Below are 19,478 nucleotides of genomic sequence, written 5' to 3'. Positions count from 1 at the left end.
GCTTTACCCCTCTAAGCTCTACAGGAGCAAGGAATTGACCTATCTTTTTCATTGCGTATTCCCTGGCACAAAAATCAACCCTTGAGAAATATTTGTTGAATGAATGAGCAAATGAATGAATGTCCTCAAATCTTCACTGGCTCTCTACTTCTACAGAGTATAGTCCAAAGGGTTAATCTGGCATCCAAGGCCCTTTCTGATCTAGCCCCAGGCTATCCTTCCAGTCTTATCTTTTACTTTTCCTGAAGGAAAACAGACTACTTCCCCTCCTCCGAAAGGCCCCTCTGGGCTTTCTGATGAGGGCCTTTGGATCACAGAGTCTGTCTGTGGAATAGGCTCCTTCCCTCTCCCCGCCCCCCAGCCCCAACCTGGATACTTTTCACTCATTCTTCAAGCTCCAGATAGACCTTCTCCTACAGCACTTCCTCTGATACTTTTCAGGTACAAATATCTTCTCCATCCATTCCCTTTTCTTATGTGCCACGTATCACTTTCAAACACTCACGCTAATTATTATGGTGCACTCCTCTCTATCAGATCATAAACTCCCTGGGGATAGAAGGCTCACCCTCCCAAGAAACAAACAGAAAGATTTGCCCTGGTAGATACCTACTACATTTTTTTCTTTGTGAGTAGGAGCATAAACAACATCAAAGGGAGCCCATTTAAACAATAATTCGGGCCCAGGAATTGGTGCTGACTTTCACAGAAGCAAAGGTCTGATGAGTTGCAGGAGGGGAAAGAAGGAGGGCAAGAGACTTGTTGGAAGTGTCGCGAGCGAGCTGTCTCCGGCCAATGATAGCAAAGTTCTTAATGGAAGATGATCCCAATCAATAGAACCAGACAGCTGATTTATATAATGGAATCAAGCCGAAGCAGTGGTCTTCCTCTGCAGAGCGGCGCGAAAGGGAAAAGGCTAGAGACTAGAATAACCAAGGGACTCCACAAGTAGAGCCGCCGGTGTTCAGAATTGTGATCCCCATCAGCAAACAGGAGAGCTCCAGAGAGCAGCCTCCTTGAGCCTGGATGCTGAGGAGTGACGGCGGGGCGGGTGTTGCCGCCGCCTTTTTGGCCGCTGCCCCTGGGCACGCAGCGCGGTGAGGGCTCTGACCGCGCGCGCTGACCGCTCTGCGGAGCCCGGGTCTGACTGCGAATGAGAAGTTAAAGGGAGCGAGGGCTGGGAGGTGCAAAGCCCAGCAGGAAATCTAGGGAGCAAAAGGCGAGCGAGGGTGATCTTGAGCCAAGACATCAGGCCAAGTGGACCCGGAGGAAATGTCATCATTGGTGAAGGAGGACTTGGAGAAGAAACTGTTTAAGCCACTCTCGCAGCATCTGTACGAGTTTATTGAAATCGAGTTCTCGGTCCAGGACAGGTATTACCTCTGCGTGTCAGGTAAGCTGTTCTTTCTCTTATCACTTCGGAATGTAAATACCTCTCAGAGGCGTGGGTGACGAAAGGACAGGTTTGCATTTGTTTTCCGCTATAATAACAGCACGTGTATCTTCTGGTGATAGAGCTTAACCCTGCCAGGTTTAGGAATTTGGATGCCACAGGATTTTATTTTCAGTGCTAAAATGGAAGACAGAAAAATGATATCGTAGTAAGAAATATCTTGGTTGATCGTTCAGAATGAAGCCAGGTATGTATTTTCCTGCTTTGATTATTTTGTCTCCAATGTTTTATTTAATTTTACTTGCATGGTATGCAATCTTAACGTGTAAGAGCTCATTTTAAAAAAATTCAACAGAGAGCTTTCTGTATATTTTTAAATACACCGGAGAATTGAGTTACAGGGCTCTATTTCCAACCAGCCTGGACAACTAGGAGGTGCTCCTTTTTCATGCCAGGAAAGAGAAAAAGACCTTAGATTTTCTTCTAAAGGCTTTTTTAGACTTCCTGGGGGCTTATTTTGAAAAGAGAAATGATCCTCTAAAAATTCTTTCTCTTCTAGGAAGTGTGCTCACAGAAACAATACTTTAATTGTAGAAATTAGTTCATGAAGATGGAACTTGAAGGATAAGGGTCTGCTCTCTAATTTCTCTGCTTTCTAAACTACTTTACTAAAATACAGATACAGATACAGATTCCCTCATGTTCTTAAAATTCACAAAAACTTTCCATACGTGGGAATAGGCTTTGCGCTTAATTATGATTTGCCTAACCTGTCATGTTTGTGAATTAAGCCGGAAATGTTTGTGCCATTATTGAATTTAATATATAGCATTCCCCTTTCCCAATCCATGCCTTTTACTACTTCTCAGGAGCTTAGGAGGAAAGAGCTCAAAAACTCTCAGTATTCATTGTGGATTTTCTTTTTTAAGGCACACCTCAGCATTTTCAGAAAACAACTTATTATAATTTTCTTCCTGATAATTGTCTCAGAAGGACTCTCTAAAGTTGTCAAGTTGGAGTACTATAGGGAAAGTAGAACAGCTTTCAGTAAAGTGCTAAGAATTTTAAAAAATTCTATCATTCTTAATAAGAACAATATTTACTCAATGATAAGCATATTAATATTTATCTAACACTTTATCTAGCATGTATTGCTATATAAATACAGAGTAAGAGGACTTGGCATATCAGCAAGGTAAAAAACTTAATTGGCCAGGAAAAAGAAAGAAATCAAATTGTGGGAAAAAGTCAAATGAAATAATTTTAGAAAATATATTGTATCTTAACCACAAAATTACTGTATTTTTAAGTATTTTGACTTAATATATTAAAGAAGATGTTTATTCCAACATTAATATTTAATCATTTTATTCCTATGATGATCCTTTTTATAAAATTAATTACTTATCATGTAACATTAGTATATAAATTTTTTTTTAAGATTTTATTTATTTATTTGACAGAGAGAAATCACAAATAGATGGAGAGGCAGGCAGAGAGAGAGAGAGGGAAGCAGGCTCCCTGCTGAGCAGAGAGTCCGATGCGGGACTCGATCCCAGGACCCTGAGATCATGACCTGAGCCGAAGGCAGCGGCTTAACCCACTGAGCCACCCAGGCGCCCCAGTATATAAATATTTTTAAAGAAAACTTATAAAAATAAAATATCTGAACAATACATATATCTAACTTACAAATATAATTTAATTCTTCTCTCTAATCATATAAATAACTAAACTTGTCCTATCTGACATGGAAAAAAAGGCCCCTAGAATTAAACTTTCAGAAATGGATAATGTCTTTTTTTCTCTTGTTCTTGAGTTCTAAGGAAGATGCTATGGACTGGGGTTATCTGCTATCTTTTTTCATAAATGACCTGAATCCTTTTAACAAGGTTCAGAAGGTCAAGAGGTTAACATTCATAATGTGTGAAGACAACCTCTTTAGGGTTCAATTTTCTCGTCTGGAAAATGACCAAGTAGCGTAGATGATCACTTTCATTAGTAAAATTTAATGATTCTCTTTCGTAAGAAGTAAAAAGGAAGAAAGAACCCAAAAAAAACCAACAACAAAACAAAACAAGGTCTTCTCAGATGTGAAGAGAAAGCAAGATTGTGATATTTCAGATAAAAGTTAACATCATAAGTCATAATTATTCCCAATTTTTCATAGCTCTTCTCTGTATCATATCCATTAGTTTGAGAGCACTTTGACTAAATGTAACATCTCTTTATGACCCTTTCAAATACATTTAGGCAGAATGGTAATTGAAAATGAAGTCAGTGTGATGATTGATGGTCTTTAATCTTTGATCATGCTTTACTCAGAAGATTTCTAATGATGTGAATCAAACAGGTCATATCACAATTATTGAGGCAAGTAACTCCAAATTTTGAATGCTGGCAGCCTTCACAGAATAGAAGCTCATAGTTATAATTTTCTCTTTATATCCTACGGTCTAGCAGTTCTAAATTTGTAAAAACTGAAGGCAAGACTAACTGAACTCCATCAGGCATTTTTCAAACTAAAGAAGATATGTTCTGGATAAGTTACATTTTCGACTTATCTAATCAGAATCTGTCTTTTGCAGAGGTCTCACAGCCAGATGATTGGGATGTATTGTTATCTTTTTTTTTTTTTAAGATTTATTTATTTATTTACTTATTTATTTGACAGACAGAGATCACAAGTAGGCAGAGAAGCAGGCAGAGAGAAAGTGGGAAGCAGGCTTGCAAGGCTCAATCCCAGGACCCTAGCTAGGATCATGACCCAAGCTGAAGGCAGAGGCTTTAACCCACTAAGCCACCCAGGCACTCCAGGATGTACTGTTATCTTGATACTTCACCTGATTGATGTCAAGAATCAGATGCCATAGGGGTGCCTGGGTGGCTCAGTGGGTTAAAGCCTCTGCCTTTGGCTCAGGTCATGATCCCAGGGTCCTGGGATCGAGCCCCGCATCAGGCTCTTTGCTCAGCGGGGAGCTTGCTTCCTCCTCTCTCTCTCTGCCTGCCTCTCTACCTACTTGTGATCTTTGTCTGTCAAATAAATAAATAAAATTTTTTAAAAACAAACAAACAAACAAAAAAGAATCAGATGCCATAAACTTAATCTCCTTCTCTGTATTTTGTTAGGATTTACTTTGAGGATTTCCTGGCACCTCCTTCCAACTCAGAGTTTGTATGGTCATTTCTCCTTGAGTTAAACTTCCCCTAGCCTAGAGCATCATTATCCCTGTCAGCTAAAAGCAGCATGCTCTTACAGAAGACAAAGGAGCCCTATTTTATGCGGGCACTAGAAAGGGATAAGTCACTTGTGCAATGATGAGTGCAAATGAATTAAAGAAATTCTGAAGGGCTTGAAATAGTATATGCAGCATTCACCATAACCGAATAAGAAGTAGCAAGGCATGGTAGAATGGACCCTGGGACGCTCGCAATCAGACAGGTCTGGTATAAAACCTGACTCTACTTTGCCCACCTGCCAGCTGTGAAATTGGGGCAAATAATTAACCTCTCTGACCTCAGTGTTGGTATCTCTGAAATGGAAATAATGACATCTACATTTACACATAGTTTTCTTCTGTTAAAGCCCAACTAGGAGAAAAACAAACATGATAAATTATGTTCCAAATAAATAAAATAGAAAGTAGGGTTATATTTTTTAAATGTGCAGAAAAATATATTTACTGTGAAAACATGCTGAAATATATTTGTATAAATGTATATACTATAAACATTTATAATAAAATTAAAATAGACACTAAACATATGTTTTATATTTAATATATAATGAAAATTGAGATATATATTTTATAAATATAAATTATATACATATTCAGAAAAAGATTATTTTAAGCATTCTCATCTATTTTTTATTTATTTTTTTAAGATTTTTTTTTAAATTTATTTGACAGACAGATCACAAGTAGGCATAGAGGCAGTCAGAGAGAGACAGGAGGAGGCAGGCTCCCTGCTGAGCAGAAAACCCGATGCGGGACTCCATCCCAGGACCCTGAGATCATGACCTGAGCCGAAGGCAGAGGCTTTAACCACTGAGCCACCCAGGCGCCCCAACATTCTCATGTATTTAGAAAAACATTTTTCATTTATAAATGTTAATTTTAAAATAAATGGCATTGTCTAGAATTATGAAAACTGTGTGTATAAATTATCCATATATATTATATTTTAATGTCAGAACAGAATTTCTGTGAACCAGGGAATCTAACAATTTTGTCAAACCATTTACAATAAGAATGGTAACAATAAGGGTGTTAAATAATAATAAATTAACAAGAAAAATAAACAAAATATTAGAAACTGGGTGCCTTATAAACAACAAATATTATTTCTCAATTTTGGAAATTGGGAAGTCCAAGATCATGACCCCAGTAGACTCAGTGTCTGGTGAAGACCACTTCCTCAGAGACCATCATCTTCCTGTAACCTTACATGGTATAAAGGGCAAGGGATTTCTCTGGAGTCTTTTCATAAAGGTATTAATGCCACATCACCTTCCAATATCTCCACCTCCTAATACGTCACCATGGGGGTTAGGATTTCAAAAATGAATTTTGAGAGGATAGAAACATTCAATCTATAGTGTTCAGTAAGCCCCAAAATTGATTTTGTAAAAATATTTCTAGAAAAAAATACAATTTGAAAATTGCTTTTCAAATGAAATCAATAATAGCATTCTCAATGACCCCAAGACATCATTGATACATTGAAACATTTTCACTGAAACTTCCTATCTTTGATATCTCTTGGTGGGTTTTTTCATACTATTTAATTTCAATGATGAAAACAATTATGTAACACTAGGATTGTAAAATAGCAGCCATTTGTTTATTTAAAACATTTCTGTATAGCTTATTTGTGAGCTAATTTTTTTCTCCATTTGGCAAAATTGTATTGACTCAATTAGCCAACCTTCTTTCCATTTAGTCTTATAAATTACAGTGACCGTTTTATCATGGTAATAGAGACAGTTATTAATGAGTATTTCTTTTGTAATTAAAAGTGAAAATAAATGGTTGGTGTGAAGTTAAGCTCATAATTCTAAAAATGCTAACTAAACTAGTAATATTGGAGCGGGTTATTTTGAAGTTCCCTTAGTCTATAGATATTACTCACTAAGTCATAGTTGTATAATGATACCTCTGATGTTACTGAAACCAACTCTCTAACACGTGGACTATATAAACACATTTCTGTTTTAAGACAATGTGGTAAGTTTCCACTTTGTCACTGCATTAATGTGGATATGGCCATTTAATTTCAGCTGTAAGCAGATCCCAAGCATGGAAATTAGGGATTGGGTCCGCTCCAGCGTGAGTAGACTTCTTTGACTCTTGGCTAAAGACAATTCTTGGAGCCTCCTTGACTCCAGAGGAGGCTACTTTTGCCAAGTTGAAGAGTTTGCACTGTGTCTGTGCTGCATCATTGCCTCAAATGGTTGCCTTTTAAAGTGTGTTTGTTTTCTTAGTTTGGTGTTAGTGAGACAGTAACCATTAATGTGAGACAGTAACCATTAATGTAAGAAAACTTGATAAAACTTGATAACTGGTAGGTCCTCTCTCCTTAATGTCTCTTTCCATCCTTTATAGAACTGCTCAAGAAAACTTTCTAGAACTTAAAGCTCAGCCTATCACTTAAAATCCTTCAGCAACAACCCTTCTCCCAAGACCCCTCCACACACATACACACACACACACACACACACACACACACACACACACACACACACAGCTTTTCAGAGAGCATTTCAACTCCTAAGCCTAGCATTCCAGACCCTTGAAGAACTACCTCCTGCTTTCCCTGGTTCTTTCTACCTACCCCCCTGCATACTTCATGCCAACAATACCAAATATCTATCATGACTCAAAAGGGTCAGGTACTTCATGCTTTTGTACACATGCTGTTCCAGAAGTCCCCCTGCTCCTTTCTTTACTCTGCCAACTCCCACTGCCCTTTACAACTCAGGTGACCCTCTTCAAGAAGCTCTCCCGAACCCCACCAGTTGCCCAATATCCCTTCTCCATTTTCCTCTATTACCCTGTCTGTGCTTCCCTCATTCACAGTACTATGATCACCAGTATTCTTTCAGAGCTTCCTAAGCTCTGTGAGAGCAAGAATGGTGCCTTATGGGAATTCATTGTTTTCATGCCTGCCACAGGGCCCTATACAAAAGGGGAACTCACATATTTATCAAATTAATGAAATGAATTGGTAGGCCTACAGGCAATCAGCCAACTATCAGAACATGTAGATGAAGCAGTAGAATTTGCCTTAAATTACATTTTCACATACTATTCAGTTATTTCTCCCCACACCCATCCTCTCCTGCACCCTAAGTAGCGAGTGAGATAGCAAGCCAGAAAAAGAACATTGTCCTTTTTCCTAAGGTAGAGCCTTTACCTGAGCAGACACAGCTGCCTCCTGGTGGAAGGAACTGCCTCCAAGATCTTGTCTTTAGTAAGTCCACAAGCATCAACTCTGCCTTCACTTCAACATGCCATCCTAAAGGTTTCCTTTCTAATCCTTTCCTCTTCCCAAAGCTAACATCCAGACCAATGGAAATAGACCTTTCTTAGAGCTGGAGAAATGTATAGAGAAATGTACAGAGAAACCCACCAGTTTTTGGAGGCTCACAGACTCTGAGCCTGTTTGTTGGTACCTACTTGAAATCTTCATTTTTGGATGGTCTCAAGGACACACTCTTCAATCACTCTCTTCATCCCCCAGAATACACGATCCTTCCTCTTCCAAACTCATGGAATATGTAATCTAAATCATAGCCTTTATTCTCCCCCTGTTTCTTGTTTTAATCCTACCTAATCCAGGAACTGGCACGCAGTATGTACTCAGTATCAGTTCATGCATGAAGGAGTCTTCTGCAAATTGTTCTGCTCTCACCATTCCCGAGAAACTGACCTCAGGAAAGAAATCAATGATATTTCCCAAGTCAGATTCGGTGCCAGGTCTGAACTCTGCTTTACCCAACAAAGTGACTTCATGGGATTGTCTCCAATTTTTTAAATCCTCTGTCCTCTTGATTTCCACAGCATTGCATTATTGGGCTTGTCTCTTCCCATGGCACCTTCTCAAACCTCTCTACTGATACCTTTTTCTTCTCTGTTCTGTCTCACCTCTTTCCTCTGCTCTTTTCCCTATAAACTTGGTCTTGGAAATCTGTCCACACAGAAAAATCCCAAGCCCCTATCTCTACCCCTAAACTACAAACTTCAATCTCCTTCTCTTCTGAGATTCCTCATGGACACCTTCTCTGAATGTCAAAAACTAAACTCATTATTCTGCCCAAGCAGCTCACTATCTGTACTCTCCTGTTTAGGTTTCCATCCAGTGTTGTCAATGCCTCATTTGAAATCTTACTTGGATCTGCCACATTTATTACACTGCCCGCATCCTGTGCCTAGTTTACAACAGCCTTTTAAAACAAAATACAATACTTTACCATTTACTGAAAACCAGTCACTATCCTACCTCATTTTAATACTTTATCTTTAGCCTCTACATGCCATGAGTTTGTAGAACTCTGATCTTGCTTTACAACTTGATGAATAGAGGTTTAATCACTCTGGACATAAAGTAGTTTACTCAGACCACACTGTACAAAGTGGTATCATGATTTGAATCCATACTGTCTAAAGCCAGAGCCCTCTAAGCCTTTCTGTTCTTCTCCAATGTATCGTGTGCTCCACTGCTCCCAGAAAAATACTCCTTTAACAGGGCACCTCTGTACTAGCCCCTGCTCCAAGGAGGAAAGAGACTTATTAAGTAGGTATTACTGCATGAGCTTTCACTGAACACCTGATGGAGAGCCTTCTTAGATTGTCAACCTGTAAAGGACTAAAGTCACTGAGAACTGGTTGCCTTAATTTCAGTCTCACTTGCACCTTCCAAGGTTAATTATTCCCTTCACCAGGCCCGATTCTGGAGCCTTCACTGTCCAGACCAGAATCCCATCCCTTCCACCAGAGGGAGGATTCAGAGATCACAAGTCCTCGGTGGTTTCTATCCCTTTTCCAATCCAGAGGTTTTCAAAACATTTTCACAATCTTCTCTCAACCTTGTTCACCCTATTGCCTGCCCTATCCTCTCTCCAACCCGGTCTATCCAGTCTACCTTCTCTAATTCTAGTGGTGAGGTTCAGCTGCTATTGTCATCCTTTTCCTCATGCTGTCCTTCACCTAGAGATGCTTTCAGTATCACCCCTGCCTTCCCAAATAGGACTGATTTAAATCCTTTCTAAAATTCTTTTTCTCCCAGAATCCCTTCCTTAACTATCCCAAACCTCTCCCTGCTCAGAACTCCCATTGAACATATTGTCTGCTGCACATTGTTTATCTAGCATTATGATTATATTATCATGTATTGCTTTATATCTTCTTAACCAAGAGGATATGCCAAAGTAGCACTTTCCAGAACCAAAAGAAAGTTCCTTAAAGACAAATTCCAACCTCACTCTTAGGGGACAGAACCAGTTTGCAACTCTTGAAGCGACATCATCCATCTTGAAAGAAGCTTTCAGATATTTAATTCCCACCCCCGACCTCTTTATAATATACCTATATACCATTATATACCATCATTATGTATTTCATGTTAGAATAGTCTCTTCAACAAACCCATAGTTTCTAGAAGGCAGGGACCATGTCTCATACCTGTATCCCTTTTGGCATCTGTAATAGCTCTATCAGGTAAATAGTGGATTCTCAGTAAATACTTCTTTATTAATTCAGTGATCATTTTCAATCTAGGAGCTCCAACATCAAATGTTGATTCTTCTGATGTATTCAGATGAGACCAAAGATTTTAAGTCCAGGAAATTATTTCCCTCATTTTGTTCACATCAAATAAGCAATGATTTTTTGCATGCTTTTTAAGGTATAGTACTAAAGCTTTTTGTCTTAATGGCACATTTTGAATGCTAAAATTTGGAGACATTCTAAAGAAGATTAAAAATCTCAAACAATACCAAACAGGCCAACAGCAGCTGCAATCCAAGCACTTCTCCATCAAAAATCTCACAGCGACTTTAAAAGAAAGTATGCAGAGTGTTTGTATGGTCACTCTTCGACGCTGTGTTGCTGTGTGAGCAAAACTGTTTGCTTTCCTGACCTCACTTTCCATATTGTCATAAATTAAAATTCCAATTTGTTCTGGTAAATACTTTGGCACTGACTGTATGCTAACGCTCTTATTTCCTGCCATGAGTCGAACCCCATTCTCCACCACAAAGCTCATAGCTGAAAGCACATAGCTCAGTGCTCCATCTGACAGACATTACCACGGCAGTATGTAAGTAAGTTAACATATGGAGCAAATTAGGGGGCGTACTCATGAAGGTTCAGATACATCAGGGTTCATCAGTGGGGTACAGATATAATGAAGTCTCAAACTTGATTCTATGAAAAGGAGATACATAAATACTGAAAAGTGTAAAAAGTATAACTTGATGGGGGGTGCCTGGGTGGCTCAGTGGGTTAAAGCCTCTGCCTTCGGCTCAGGTCATGATCCCAGGGTCCTGGGATCAAGCCCTGCATTGGGCTCTCTGCTCAGCAGGGAGCCTGCTTCCTCCTCTCTCTCTGTCCGCCTGTCTGTGATCTCTGTCTGTCAAATAAATAAATAAAATCTTTTTTAAAAAAAAAGTATAACTTGATGAATAATTTATTACCTTCTAAGACTTTATGTAAACTAAATGTTTTTCTGCCCTCCAGTGACCAAAAATGAAGAAGTAAAAATAATTATGGTGAAACACTACAGAATAGGTTTAGATGAAAAATACGAAGTAACAAAAAAGTGGTCTTTGAACGATCTGCAGATGATTGATGGAAAAGAAGCAGATACCGTAAGTGTTAATGTTTTGCAAGGGAGATGTGGGATCAATATGCTAGAAATCTTTATGTTCAATATCCTACTTTGTATTATTCTTGGCATATACTAAGTGTTAAGATGACATAGTGTTCTTAAGTGCTGTGGGTTTTTCTGCTGGGATAATCCACTGGATTTTTTTTTTGTTCCGTTTTTCTGAGCTGAAGTTTGAATTTTTGTCTTTTAAATTTAAAAGCATCTTTCTCAAGGGGGTCTTAACAGGTTAAACATGATATACCAGTCAATCCTAAAACTTTATATGATGCTTCCACCATCACCCTCTCCCCACCCCAAGTTCCTCCATTAAACTTTGGGAATTCCTTCCTCATCTTCTTCAAACTGCTGTTCCTTAACCACTTGAACCTCCAGAAAAACCAATAACTCTTGGAAATCCTACAACCTTAGAGTTGAAAGCCGGGGGGTGGGGGGGAGAGGGTGTATATGCAAATGTCTCCACATGACCACTTAACACGTGATTTTCTCAGTCTTCTCTTGGACTCATCCACTGATGGGGAACTCCTTATCATGTGAGGAAGTCCATTCAACTTCTGAATCACCATACTTTATTTTTTAATTTCCTGCTATGTTTAACCAAAAATTTACTTCACTCCTAACATCCACCCATCAGTCCTGGTTTTGCCATTCAGAGCGATTTAGGAAAAATCCAATCCTCCTTTCACATAGCAGGCTTTTCAATATTTGAAGATGATTATAATGTTCCCTCAAGTTTTCACTTTCCTAGGTTAAATGTACCCATTTCATTCTTTAAATAACTTTCATATGAAGATCAAATAAGGTAATATGATGGAACAATACAAGTGTTAAGAGGTAGTAGATTTGTTGTGATTTCTTTCTGATGACATTGCTTCAACACCCTCCCTCCACCTTTTTCTCTCCCCTGGAATGCTCCAGCTTTTCAGAATTAAATACAATCGTTTAGAATTAGTGTGACTAGTTTGTATTTCCTATGTTCTAAATTCTTTATTTCTATTAAACACTTACCTGAAACCTCAGGTCTTTTGTGCCTGAATTACCATTTAACCTGATCTGCCATAGCCTCTACTTACATAGAATAAAATTGAAATTAGGGCTCTCGGTGATCTGGCTCTTATTTCTGGTCATTCCCCCTTAAACTATGTAAATCCACAGTGCTTAACTACTGATTCTTGAGGTTTAAAATGCCCAGTCACCTCCATCTCTCACCCCATTCCCAGATGCCCCATTGGATAAAGTCGTACTCATGTTTTCCTTCTCCCAAACCCCCATTGCATTTTGCATGTAAGTTACAGACATAATTCTACAAACTGCAATTGTTGGCTTACTCTGTCCCTCTTCTGGATGGAAACCCCCTAAAAAACTGAGACCATGACTTTTCATCTTTTATCGTAGTCTTCTGCCTTGTAGATAGTAAGCATTCAATAAGTGTTGGTGGTTTTGTTGGATCAATTTAAGCTTTTTTATTCTTTTTTATTATTATATTCAATTAGCCAAAATATAGTACATTATTAATTTTTTATGTAGTGTTGAACAATTCATTTGTTGCGTATAACACCCAGTGCTCATCACCACATGTGCCCTCCTTAATGCCCATCACCTGGTGACCCCATCCCCCCACCTGCCCCTTCCTTCCGTAACCCTCAGTTTGCTTCCTGGAGTCCAGAGTCTCTCATGATTTGTCTCCCTCTCTGATTTCTTCCCATTCAGTTTTCTCTCTCTTCCCCTATGGTCCTCCACACTTTCCCTTATGTTCCACATATGAGTGAAACCATATTACAATTGTCTTCCTCTGCCTGACTTATTTCACTTAGCATAACCCCCTCCAGTTTTATTCATGGCAGTGCATTTGTTCTTAATCCTTGTGAATACCGTATTCTTAGTTTGGTCTATTATTCTCACCTATCAAATCTTTTAACACCTGATTTTTTTTTAATATTCACTGTATTATGATGCAGATTCAATGAACACAACATGTAGGACTTGATTCAAATCAATAATAAAAATGATGAAGCAGGCAGAGCTAAATGCCATTTGGATAACCTCCAGGTAATTGTTAGGTTACTATTACCACCACTTGTAATACCTCTCCCTGATACCATCTCACATTTAGTGAACTCTTATCAGATGCCAGGAACCACATGAAGCTCTTTTCATATATAATTTCACATAATCATCACAAAACCCTATAGAATTAGATTCTGTTATTACTTCCAATTTACAGATAAGGAAAACAGAACTCAAAGAGATTAATTGACTTGCCCAAGGTCACAAAGCTATTCAGTGATGGAGTTGGACTTTGCCCAGAAATCTATTAATTTGCCTTCTTTGGACTGCTTGTTTAACATCTCTACAAGTTCGTATATTCATTCATTCATTCATTCATTCTTTTAGAATTTGTGGTATACCAAATTGTGCTAGGCTCTGAAGATACAGTAGTAAAATGGACAGACATAAGCATTTAATTCTACCTTACTTACTTACTTACTTATTTACTTAATTATCTAGTCTGAATGCCTGAATTTTGCCATTATGATCTTTACTGAAATCAATTTATCCTATCTGCCATTATCTTGACATCACCTAGAAATCAATCCTATTTAAAAATTTGGTATGTTTGGCATAACTTCTTGGCCAAAGCATGCTGGATATCATTGCTTTTTTTTTTTCCTGTACTCACATAACGTTTTTCTGATAATATATTCAACTTAAAGTTTCAGACACTTAGGAAATAATTATTACTGCATATCTATATGATGAAATGTCACATGTCATTAAAAATCATGTTTCTGCAAGAATGTCTCAGAACACAGTTGTTCACCACTTAATAAGCTTTTTTTGTTTGTTTGTTTGTTTGTTTGTTTTAAAGATTTTATCCATTCACCGGAGAGAGAGAGAATGAGAATACAAGTAGGGGGAGAGGCAGACAGAGAGGGAGATGCAGACTCCTTGCTGAGCAGAGAGCATGATGTGGGGCTCCATCCCAGTACCTGGAGACCAGGATCTGAGCCGAAGGCAGACGCCCAACCATCTGAGCCAAATTTTAATAATTTTTTTAAAAGTCAGCCAAATACAAAGTTTTTCTTTGCTATTATCTCATTTCGCATATTTAGAATATTTCATATTATTGAAAACTAATATCTGAAACTTAAATTCAATTATAAAAAATACATACAGGTATACATATTTACACATGTATATGTATAGATGAAAGAAATAAGTATTTTAACAATAATTACCTCTGTGTGATGGGATTTCATATATTTTTAAAGATTTCATTTATTTATTTGACACAGAGAGATCGCAAGAAGGCAGAGAGGCAGGCGGGGTAGGGGTAGGGCTGGGAAGCAGACTCCCTACTGAGCAGAGAGACCAATGTGCGGCTTGATCCCAGGACCCTGAGATCATGACCAGAGCTGAAAACAGAGGCTTAACCCACTGAGCCACCCAGGTGCCCCAGGATTACATATTTTTAAATTATTATTTCTTCTTTACACTTTCATGTACTTGTCAAAATTTCTATACTGCGTTGAATTTTATCAGAAATCAATATCAAGGGGGTCCTGGGTAGCTCAGTTGGTTAAGCATCTGACTCTTGATTTCAGCTCAGGTCATGATCTCAGGATGTGAGATTGAGCCCTGCATCAGGCTCTGCACTGGGTGTGGAGCCTCCTTAAGATTCTCTCTCCCCTTCTTCCTCTCCCCCCTCCACCCCCTACTCATGCTCTCTCTCTCATGCTCTCTCTTACTGTGCTGTATAATAAATTAAAAACATTAAAAAAAAATTGAGGGATGCTTGGGTGGCTCAGTTGCTTGGACAACTGCCTTCGGCTCAGGTCATAATCCTGGAGTCCCGGGATCGAGTCCCACATCAGGCTCCCAGCTCCACGGGTAGTCTGCTTCTCCCTCTGACCTTCTCTTCGCTCATGCTCTCTCTCACTGCCTCTCTCTCTCAATAAATAAATAAAAATCTTTAAAAATAAAAAAAATTAAAAAAAAAAAAGAAATCAATGTCAAGTTCACTGATCTAGTTTCATGACTTAACCATCCCTGTCTCTTTTTTGGGCCATTTTTCTCTTCCTATTTTTTCTCAATTTCTCAAATATTACTGGTGTCATAATGATTTTCTACAAGCTTGGTCAGTGCCTGAGATTGTATTCAGCAAGGCTGTCAATGTAGATTCCCTGGAAACAGCTCGCTATGGTCTATTTTTTCCTTACCGTCCTGGCCTTGATTCCATCCCAACTTTGTTGATTCTTCCCTTTCCCGTGGAAGATCATCATGAACTAGACACAAAAGAAAACTTGAGTATTTCTAATTTTCTCACCTAAAACTTTGGGACCTAAAATACGAAACTGCCAGGAAAAAAAAAAACCAAAACACCCTATCATATTCAAAGAGCATTTCTTTCAAAGATTTGCTTTCTGTGGATGAAATGAAAATATCCCAGATGTTCTGGGAATTTCTATGTCTCCTTTCTTTTGGAAATGAATCCTCAGAAGTCAGCATTTATTATATTTTTCTCAACAACAACGATACAGTTTTAAATAGAACAGTTTTGAGCCAGAGAGTTGTCAACTTTAAAGTGAAATGGAATTGAAATTGAAGTCAATCTATAAAGCAGAAATCAAAAGGACTGGGGATTTGGAGAGTGATGTGGTATACCAGGAGAATGGGTGGTGTAACAAAACATTGGGCTGGGTTGATTGAGATCTTGGTTCTTATCCTGACTCTGCCAACAACTACATGTGCGACCTGGGCTCCACCTCTCTGGAAACTATCATCCCAACCATAAACAGGAGGTCACTGAGTGATCCATGAGATCCCCTTCTAGCTCTAGGATTCTATAGGAAGAAAGAACAAGAGAAGAGAGAGAAAGAGAGGGAGGGAGGTACTTGTATTCCGTGTGCATGTCTCCTCGGGCTTCAGTTATTAGGCTAAAGGAGAAAAGTAATCTCTGAGTATTTCAAAGTCATAACAGATTATCTACAGGATAAGGAACAAATGTTCTGGTGAGAAAACTATATAAAGAGCATGATTAGTATGGTGATGGAATGGGCGTGATTTCCTTTTACTGGGATTTCCTACAGAAGTGTCTTTCAAGCTGAAATTATGACAGCCAGGAAACTTTTTGCAAGGTGTGGCTTAAACACTGTGGCTTAAGCACTGTGTTTAAAAATCACATCACTTTTGTACAATCTTTTTTGAAAGCATTGGGGTTTTTAAAAAATTTAATGGTAGGAAGCAAAGTAGCATTTATACTAGTATCACAATCTATGGGGGAAGATTAGGGGGGAAAAGAGCTATTATTTATTACACTCTACACATGCAGTTTTTATAATTAATCTCATGTAAATTTCATAGTAACCTTTTCTAAAATGAGGAGAAAACTGAAGGTCAGATCAGGTAAGTACTCTGCCCATGGTTACATCAGAGATTTGAAATGGTTATCTAACTTCAAAACTCATGTTCTTTCTCCTGCCTCCCGCAAGAATTTTCTTATTTAAAAGAGAAATTGCAAATGCATAAGCTATTTCTGTATAATGTTTGTACACTACATGGTAACAAATTATTAATAGTCTGGTTTGGTCTCTACCTCCTTGTCATTTAGGGCAACATTTACTCCTCCTGTCTTTTTATAGGACTACTTCTGATCAGTTCAACACACAGTTGTTGAGAACCTAGTAGTTGCCACGGATAAGCACTAGGAACACAGAGATAAATAATTCAAAACCTCTGACCTCAAATAGAGTTAGGGGTTAGACAGTTAATGAATGTGGAAGCATTTTGTAATGGAAAAGCATTTTATAATTGCAAGGCATTGTTGTTACTGCTCCTAGTTACAGCAATGATTATTTTAACATATAGGACCTAGATGAGGTTCGGTGTCCACTTTTTCTCAGAACACCTCTGCTAGATGTATAGCAGCAGCCAGGAGCAATCAATAGAGGCAGTCTTAAGTAATTTGACAGTTTCAGTCAAATGATTTAATGATCCCAGCTATTAACTTCAAAGATAATTCCTTGCTATTAACTTCAAAGTCAGCAAGCTGGTGATCTGTAGCATGGCAAAACTAATCTTGCCATCGTATATTACCCCCTTCTACCACTGGAATAGCACAAGGAGCCAATCTCCTAATAAAGGAAAGGAGAAATCTTTTCCCCTTTCCCAAAGTCTGTAAGGGGGGTTATTCTCTTTTTCCACCCCTACTTATCCTCTCAAACTTACTACTGTGGGAAGACTTGGTAACTATGCATCTTGAGACATGTTTTATTTGAATCATTGAAAAATCACAGAGGCTTCTGAAAATAATCTTCCATATTATTGTTCTCTTTAGAAGCAATATGTTTAAACCAGATAGCTTTGGAAAGCTCATTTGTAGATTTTAGGAATATGTTTGATACTGACACTTTAGGATCAATAAGCATATGTAAGAGAATATGAGAGAATCCACAGGAAATCTAGCTACTTTCCTGGCTACAAGCTAAATCATGCCTCTCTTTTTCTTCTAGGACAATCCATTTTTTGATCTGCATTTCAAGAAAGTGTACAGCTTGGAAGCATACAGTTGTGCTTCTAAATATGCCTTTGCTCGAACTGTAAATAAGCTGAATCATGCCTATCTTAAGAAGGACTTACAGATTGTGAACTTTGATTCTACTTACATTAATGATGATTCCATTTGGTCCTCCAACAACAAGGATTGCTTGGTTCTTATGAGAATATGCTTTTATGCTTTCAATCTAGTGTGCTTGTCCTTGTGTCCCCTTCCACTCTGAAGATGTATCCCATATTCCTCCATCAGTGTTCTATGAAAATGATTCCCTAGGTAAATATCAATAGCTGTGATTTTGTTTTTTCCCTTCATCAGTAACTCTTATTTATATGAAAATAAAATGATGCTTTTTGAATGCATTTAAATTTGTTTTGATGCAATCATTCAACATTTGGGACTTTTCCTTTTGCGTTTCTTAGTAACTTTGGAAGGAGCTGGATGGTTTTGCCCACCTTTGTATTCTGCTAAAAAGTATCAAGAAGTATCTTGAAAGGCCTGCACAAATGGAAAGACACCCGTGTTCATGGATTGGAAGAATTAATATCATCAAGATGTCTGTACTACCCAAAGCACTCTACAGATTCAATGCAATCTCTATTAAAATTCCAAAAACACTTTTAGCAGAACCGGAGAAGGCGATCCTCAGAATCATATGGAATTGCAAGGGGGTCTTACAGAAGTACAAAGCTGAAGGACTCATATCTCCCAATCTCAAAACTTACAACAAAACTACAGTAATCAAAACAGTGTGGTACTGTCATAAAGATTAGCCATATACACCAATGGAATAGAATTGAGAGTTCAGAAATAAATCCAAACATCTGTTGATCAACTGATTTTTGACAGGGGTGCCAAATTCATTCAAAGAGGAAAGAATAATCTCTTCACCAAATGGGGCTGGGACAACTGGATATCCCCAAGTAAAGGAATGGTAAATCTTCAGGACCTTGGATTTGGCAACAGAGTCTTATGAAATCCAAACTATGGGCAACAAAAGAAAAAATAAATTAGACTTCATCAAAACTGTTTTTATATCCAAGGACAGTATCAAGAAGATGAAAAACAAACCTACAAAGTGGGGAAAAGTATTTTCGGTTCAAGTCATATACCTAAAAAGACAAACAACCCAATTCAAAAATGACTCAAGTAGACAATTCTCCAAAGAAGATAAACAATAAGCTCAAGGAAAGATATTCAACATCTTTAGTCACAGGGAAATACAAGTTAAAGCCACAATGACATACCACTTCACACCTACTAGGATGGCTTTAAAAGCAAAAACAAAACCAGAAAATAACAAGTATTATCCAAGATGTGGAGGATTGGAGCCCTTATATGTTGTTGGTGGGAACGTAAAATGGTACATTCTCTGCAGGGAACAGTTTCACATTTCCTCAAAAAGCTAAACATCAAATTGCCAAATGACCCAGCAATTCCACTCCTACATGTATACTCAAAGAATTTGAAAGCAGGAGGCTTGAATAGGTGTTTGCACACCAATGTCATACATATATATATATATATATATATATATATATATAGTCAGCATATAGTACCAATGTTCTTTGCAGCATTACTCACAACAACCAAAAGATGGAAACACACCAAGTATCCATAAACAGATGAATGGAGATGTGGTGT

At 38.1% G+C, this 19,478-nt stretch overlaps 1 protein-coding gene across 1 annotated transcript; it reads left to right on the top strand.

Annotated features, from left to right (window-relative positions):
- The first annotated feature begins 1,272 nt into the window (after positions 1-1,272).
- EXOC1L (exocyst complex component 1 like) lies at positions 1,273-18,136 on the top strand. The gene is made up of 3 exons (XM_044224755.1): positions 1,273-1,393; positions 11,134-11,264; positions 17,794-18,136. The coding sequence occupies exons 1-3, from the start codon at positions 1,273-1,275 to the stop codon at positions 18,058-18,060; spliced, it is 519 nt and encodes a 172-aa protein (XP_044080690.1). The 3' UTR covers positions 18,061-18,136.
- The last annotated feature ends 1,342 nt before the right edge of the window (positions 18,137-19,478 follow it).

This window comes from Neovison vison, chromosome 11 (assembly GCF_020171115.1).
Source record: "Neovison vison isolate M4711 chromosome 11, ASM_NN_V1, whole genome shotgun sequence".
In the NCBI taxonomy this organism is placed as follows: domain Eukaryota; kingdom Metazoa; phylum Chordata; class Mammalia; order Carnivora; family Mustelidae; genus Neogale; species Neogale vison.
This window is presented reverse-complemented; position numbering and strand designations above follow the sequence as displayed.